The sequence below is a fragment of the Formica exsecta genome, unplaced genomic scaffold (assembly GCF_003651465.1).
Source record: "Formica exsecta isolate Colony F162 unplaced genomic scaffold, ASM365146v1 scaffold864, whole genome shotgun sequence".
NCBI classification, from domain to species: domain Eukaryota; kingdom Metazoa; phylum Arthropoda; class Insecta; order Hymenoptera; family Formicidae; genus Formica; species Formica exsecta.
This window is the reverse complement of record NW_021853636.1, coordinates 83249-90897: the sequence shown is the minus strand read 5'-3', so window position 1 is coordinate 90897 and position 7649 is coordinate 83249. Positions and strand designations below refer to the sequence as shown.

At 32.7% G+C, this 7649-nt stretch overlaps 1 protein-coding gene across 1 annotated transcript in view; it reads right to left on the bottom strand.

Moving 5' to 3' along the window:
• Nucleotides 1-4018, bottom strand: part of LOC115244777 (general odorant-binding protein 71-like) — an 8605-nt gene extending 4587 nt beyond the window's left edge. Inside the window, exons 1-2 of the mRNA XM_029822708.1 lie at nucleotides 3956-4018; nucleotides 2121-2344 (exon numbers count right to left, since the gene is read on the bottom strand). Coding sequence (XP_029678568.1) covers nucleotides 2121-2344; nucleotides 3956-4018 — 287 coding nt within the window. The remainder of the gene's footprint in view (nucleotides 1-2120; nucleotides 2345-3955) is intronic.
• Nucleotides 4019-7649: the final 3631 nt, after the last annotated feature.

Below are 7649 nucleotides of genomic sequence, written 5' to 3'. Positions count from 1 at the left end.
TGTGTGTGTGTGTGCGCGCGCGCGTGCTTCCTGTCCGTGCTTGTACTTTGGTATATTTCAAACTTTTTTTGTTAATAACTTTTTAATAAGCAACGAGCGACGATTAAATTAGAAGAAAAAGTTACTCAGAATTATGTCCTTGATAACATATGTCAAGGTCAAAGTCATTGGGGCTGGGTCCCCTATTCACTATATTTACCTTAATAACATATAAATATATTTAATGTAATATACACGTCTATATAGGAAAATTTAAATAATTTGATTTATAAAATTAAAGATTTTATTTATATGGAAGTTAATTTCTATATATTTTATATCTTAAGTAGATAATAACGAAATATTTTTATTTATTTGGACAGAAATTGTCCGAATAAGTGAAAATCGGACAAATAAATGTCCGATTTTCCAAAAATCAGTTCAATACCTCAATTACGGATATAGAAAGTGAGTAGCGCACCGCATAGCGGTAAGCGAATAAACTATATTATTTCAATAAATTATATAAATGGCTAAAAGCTGCAAATCCTGCTCGGTTTCTGCTACTGATTTGCTGTCAAATTATGTCAGCAGGTTTTGTAATATTTCTGCTGACATTCTGCTATCATTATTTGATATAACAGATTTTGTATACAATCTGCGATCTTTCTGCTGATAAAAAATTGTAGCAGACGTTTGGCAAAATCTGTTCGAACAGATTTTGCTGACTGGGAGATAGACCATAACAAATATACATATATCAAATTAAATGGTTCAAACTGAACTCTATTGTGAGCATAGTGATTGCTTCCAAAAACTATCTGTGTTAACGAACGAAGAGATATGCATAATTTTTTTATAATAATGTGAATATTTCGATATGATAAAAATTGTAGCACTGTTTGAAACGAATACAACAATGTATGTTATAATGTAAATATTTTACATATTATACGAGTTTTATCGTCTTAAAATATTGCGGGCGACGTCTACCTTTTCACTTTCTGCCCTGCGTTGTGGCCAACTTCTGACTCGTGCATTAGAAATTGATATATGTTATGTCATAGACATATTTCTATGTCTATATATCATGTTGTTATTTGATCATAATACTCAATCCGAAGTTGGCCATATCGCAGAGCCGAAAATGAAAAGATAAACGTCGTCCGCGATATTTCAAGTTGATAAAACTCGTATAATATGTAAAATATTTACATTATATCATACATCGTTGTATTCATTTCAAATAGTGCTACAACTTTTTTAATGTCGAAAAATTCACATTATTATAAAAAAATTATGCATATAAAATAATGCTCTCCATTCGTTAACACGGATAGCTTTTGGAAGCAACCACTATGCTCACAATAGAGTTCAGTTTGAATTATTTGATTTGATAAATATTTGTTACGGTCTATTTCTTTTAGTTTAAAAGATAAAAGGGGGTGGCTACTTTTGGTGGGACACCCTGTATATGTATGTATGTTATATATGTATATGTATAATTAATATTTTCCTGAAATATATAGAAACAAAATTCTTATATATACTGCGTTCACGGAGAGAACAACCTCGCTTTTCGTCCGGTTCGGTCAGATCCCGCCCGATCGACCGCCCATTTTGCCCCCTCTATGCTGTCAATATTGGTCTTGCAGCTTGCAGATCCGGCTAATTGACAAAGGAGACCCGCGCATTCCTTAATGAATTCTTTCAAACATTAGAAAGTTAATATGATCGATACGCATACGGCATTGAAGTAACGCGCTGAAGTCTCTCACCTAATCCCCACTCCGCCCAAAGCTGCGCGAAGCGAGGTTGTTCTCTCTCTGAACGCAGTATAGATTTTAATCAATTCTATAAATAATTATATATGATTTCTCTTTATACATCCTATAAATTTGTGACATTAACACTTCAGCGAAATTATTTTTGTAGTTGGAAAAATCAAAGATAACATCACATCTTCTTAGTGACTGCAAGATATCATTATATCCTCCAAAACGATTATAGAACAACATAATTATATGTAGAACAACATAATGAGAAAGTTTCTTAATAATAATTTATTTTTATTATTAGTTATATCATTATCATTATTATTGATTATTTAATCATTATTGGTCGTGATTAAGTTTAATTACCGATTGTTATTTGAGTCCTCCCAAGATTGGGTGTTGTAGAATTTGTTGACGCCACTCAAGAAGAACTTTGTGTCAAATGTATTTATACCCGAAGAGTCATCATTATCGTCTTCACTCAACGAGGACTCGTGGCTATAATTATTATCAGTGGATCGTTTCTTGCAAACTTGTACAATCTTTCGGAATGAATCTGTCTGTTGGACACCTGTTCTACATTTTAACGACTGCAAATATTGCAATAATTTGTTATGAGCTTAGAATAATTACACACAGTTCAACAAAAAGTAACGTTTTTGGAATACAAGAACAAGATTAGTCATTTTCTATATTTTTTCAGCCGCTGAATAAAATTTCGGTTTCCAAATTGCTCCGTCACAATTTTGAAATATTTGTAATTAATGTTGCAAAAAAGGGCTATTTTTTATGCATTTAGTTATATTACATCTACAGAATATGACATGTTGAAAAAAATTTTGTTGCAATCAAAATTAAGTATGTTGTTAGAACTTTCAATCCTGAAAAATAATCTTTTGTGTCGGCTATGGTTAATGAGATATTTGTGATTAATAATGGAATCTGTATATAGTGGAAAAGTTGTGAATTAAATTATTGACGTTTTGCCAAATATAGTTTTCAATTATGTTTACTTAAATTCAAGAATTTTTTAAATCGCTGAACACAAATCCGATGTCAAAATTAATAAATTCGAAATACATACATAATTTTTTGTACGTATATGCAAAAATCCATTTTTCAATTTTAATATTTATATTAATTCCGCAATTTTAAATTTGTTAATTTTAACATTGGATTTGTATACAGCAACCTAAAAAATCTTTCACTAAATAGATATTATTAAAAGGTATTTGAGTAGATCTTCATCAATGATCTAATTCACAAGTTTCTACAATAAATTTCATATTTAATCATAAATATCTTATTAAACATAGCTAACACGAAAAATTCTTTTTGAGAGCTGAAAGTTCGAACACTTTTACAACATTAAATTTTTCAAAATTGTAACGTAATGAAGCAATTTAGAATCCTATTCACTGTTCAAAAAATTACAGGAAATGACTGATCATGTTCTTGTGTGTTTTTTTTTGTTGAACAATGTTATTGCTCACATACGCGCAATACATACATACACATTCTTTAATGTGCAGTATATTATACACCTTAAATGCAATATAAATATCTTATGAGGACATTCTTATAAGGGTTAATTACACTGTTCAACAAAAAATGACTTTTTTTTAAGCACCGAAACGGGACTAATTGTTTCTTATAAGTTTTTGGACGCTGAACACGAACCCGGTTTTGAAATTGCTCCATCACGTCAGAATTTTGAGAAATTTGCAATTAAAGATGCAAAAAAGGGCTATTTTCATGAACTTTGTCATATTATAGCTACAATATGTGACGTGCTGGAGAAGTTTTATTATAATCGAAATAAAGTATGTTGTTAGAACTTTCAACCCTCAAAAGGAATTTTTGGTGTTGGTTATGTTTAATAAGATATCCATGGTTAAATATGGGGTGTATTGCAGAAGTTAGCTGTGACTTAGATGACAATTTACCAAATAGCTTTCAGTTTTTATTTAAACTTAATAGTTTTTTAGGTCGCTAAATACGAATTCAATGTCAAAATTGTCAAAAACAAACAGAAAATGCTTTAATATTTCAACATATTTGAACAATATGAGAATAATGCATATTAATAGATACTTCGTCTCTGAACCAAAAATAAAAAAACTTATTGACAGCATGTAGATATTTTACAACAGATTTACAACAGATTTTTTATATTGCGATATCTCTTTGCAATAACTTACGATCGTTGGTTTCAACAGAAACAAGCAAACGCTGCACAGAGCAATAAAAATCACTTTAACCATTTCGTAGTAGATTCTATCCTTCTAAATAAAGTTCTTTATTTTTTAATTACAAAAATGCTTATATATATAGTATCTATATCGCCAATTAGCTTATATCACCAGTAAGATAAGTTGACAGATGAACAATTGTAGCGAAACAAAAATATTGTTTCATGACTCCGAACGGAGACACGCTCGACTGCTTTTTTTAATGCAATTTTTATAATTACTGATCGGATTTCCGTGATTATTGTTACAATGGAATAAGTCCTTTGTGAAAGAAAACTATTGAATTGATAAAAAAAAAAAAAACAATCCAATCACGGGGAAAGTGAGAGCTTCGTAGAGTACATCACACGAGTTTGAACGCGTTCGAGCGATCAGTTCTCTAGGAATTGTTCGCGTGTATAAACGGTATAATGTACATCAAATGCTTCGTAAGTATCTTTTTTGTACACAATTTTTATTACTATAAGTATATCTAAAAAAAGCCATTTTTGTAAAAGAGAAATAATTAATTGTATATTTTTTTTTCTATATACCAGATTTTTATAAAAAAAATATATAATTAAATTATTTCTCTTAGAATTTCTATTTAGAAGGATAGAGTCTAGTACGAAATGGTGAAAGTGATTTTTATTGCTCTGTGCAGCATTTGTTTGTTTCTGTATATATACATATATGTATATGTATAAATATAGATATGTATGTGTAAAAAATGTATATAAACATATGTTCCCTATTTGATCTTGTTTCCAAGTTATAGTAAATTTTTAAGTATCCTATATTTATTTACTTTTACAAGAAGTGTTTAAGATAATCACTTTGCATTTGAATACATGCCTATATAAATGTTTTTACTTGTTTTAACATTAATCTCTCTATTCTCTTAAATCTTCCAGGTGTTTCTCAGATTTGCTGAAAACTTTGTTTAATTCTCTGACAAAGTATTTCAATATTGTCAGTGGACATTCTGTGTAGACAAAGACAATAGATTAATGTTGAAACGTTTACAGAAAGATGTTAATTCAGATGCAAGGTGGTCATTTTGGACACTTCTTGTGAAGGTAAACAAATAGGTTCTTCAAATAAAAAACTTGTTATAACTCAGAAACAGAATCAGATCGGATATATGTTAATATTTGGATAGTTTTAAGTGTTTCACTCTGTATATATACACATACATACGCGTGCGTGCATATGTGTGTGTATGTACACCATAGACATAGTATATCTAGACCGAGCGTTTGCCTTTATTTAAGGAGTGGGGATAAAGATGCACGTAGAAAAGGACATACTCTGTTTCGTGCCCCTTGCGTTCTCTCTCGCTCGCACGTAGCATAACGTACTCTTTTGCTATGCTACATGCGAGTGAGAGAGAACGCAAGAGGCACGGAACAGAGTATGTCCTTTTCTACGTGCACCTTGGCCCCCACTCCTCAACACTCGGTCTAGATATACTATGTCTATGATGTACACACAATGAGATCAAGCAAAACAATGGACCGCAAAGAAGTGAAAGTGATGAAATTATGTTACATATAGTAGATCTCGCTGAGTCCATTTTCTTTAAACAGGCATATTAAATTGATACTAAAGTCCTTTGCCATTTTGCGATTTTCGTAATAATTATTGAGAAATTAATTAAAAAAGATCGACCAATTCGCGTGAGTATAAGCGCGCAGTAAAAAGGGACAACCCATTGATGTGTGGTTGCTAGGACGCGGGAATCCATTATTATATACTACTTGTACGTAACCGTTGTCATTTGTAAAGCGCTCCTCCCAAAACTTCATCGCGCGCCTAGCGATCACAAACTTTTGGGTTGTCTCTGGGCCGTTCTTTCTCGCCGCGCGCTTATACTCACGCGAATTGGTCGATCTTTTTTAATTAATTTCTCAATAATTATTACGAAAATCGCAAAATGGCAAAGGACTTTTCTATTCAGTTTACTGTGCTCTACCACATCAAGACTATGCCTAATCGACCTTGGCAACATTCGAATAACTAAGTTTTTTTCTTGATGAAATCGATTCATATGTTTCCTCCGATTATGACTATCGCGCTTTTATACGTTGCGTTATACAGGGTGTCCGACATGTAAGTAGCCAAACGAAGGGTGGAGGTAGATTGGATCAAACTGAGTCGAAAAGTCCTGAACCATTTTTTTTTTATAACGCTTAATAAAGGAGTTATTATTGAGTAAAGTCTGGCCAATTAGCGCCGATCTTTAGCCGGACGCACGTCGGTGAGCCGCGCGCCTGGTAGTATGCGGCAGCGCACACTTCACGGCGCGCGGCTTGCCGACGTGCACCCGGCTAAAGATCGGCGCTGATTGGCCAGACTTTACTCAATAATAACTCCTTTATTAAGCGTTATAAAAAAAAAATGGTACAGGACTTTTCTTTTTAGTTTGACCCAATCTACCTTCACACTTCGGATGTGTCAAAAATTACCGGACACATGTATAATAGAAATTTATCTTTTTCAATCTTCGCAACGTATTGTTACGAATTTGTTAGGTGGATAGGCAACTACGTGAGGAGGGTGGAGATTCTGAAAACCGTCACCATAAAAACACATTGACTGTTTTATTTCGACAAACTTTTATTAGATTTCTTTTGATAAAAAAACAAAAATTGTAAGCACGATACGTTGCAAAGTTTAAAAAGGTAAAAGATAAATTTCGGTTAAAACTCAATGTATTTTAAACGGGAATTTTCAAAGTCGATGCGGGAACCCTTAGACTCATCGTATTATGTTTTACTTAGGACCAAAATTTTTCTTTTTTTACCGACTAAAAACTTAGAGGGTGTCCCATAAGAATTTTGAAAATTGCCAAATTAATGGACACCCTAATATATATACAGGGTGTCCTAGACCACCCGTACACCCCTTTTCTTTCAAAAACTAAGCATTTTAGAGAAAAACATTTTGAACAAAAGTTGTATGGTTTTGAGGGGAACATAAGATGGTGTCATTGGTTTCACCTTGGATGGCATCGTTAAGATCAAGTCAAGGACACCATCAATTTCTTAAATGGAAATATATATATATATATATATATATATGGTATCCCACCAAAAGTAGCCACGCCCTTTTATCTTTTATACTAAAAGAGATAGACCGTAACAAATATATATCAAATTAAAGGGTTCAAACTGAACTCTATTGTGAGCATAATGGTTACTTTCAAAAGCAATCTGGGTAAAACTTAAGATTAAGGGCGATCTCACCGATTTCATTGACCTTGATATATGTTGTCAAGGACATAATTCTGAGTAACTTTTTCTTTTAATTTAATCGTCGCTCGTTGTTTACTACAAAGTTTTGAACAATTAAAGATAGTGACTGACTGATGCTTGGGACATAAAACTGCACACATTTTCGCATGAATTATCAAGTTTTACATCAAAAAACGAAAAGAAAATGATAGAGAATTACAATGAACTAAGTAGGTTTATATATTTCAGTCAGTATTATTCAGATATTTGATACATTCTGTACATACGTAGACAGAAAGAGCGCGCGTGCGGGCACACACACACACTCACACACACACACACACACGAGGGGGTGCAAGGGGAGCCTTCGGCCCCCCTCTCGCACCCATCCCACAGTAGGCAGGTTGGACCTCGCTTTACCACTTATA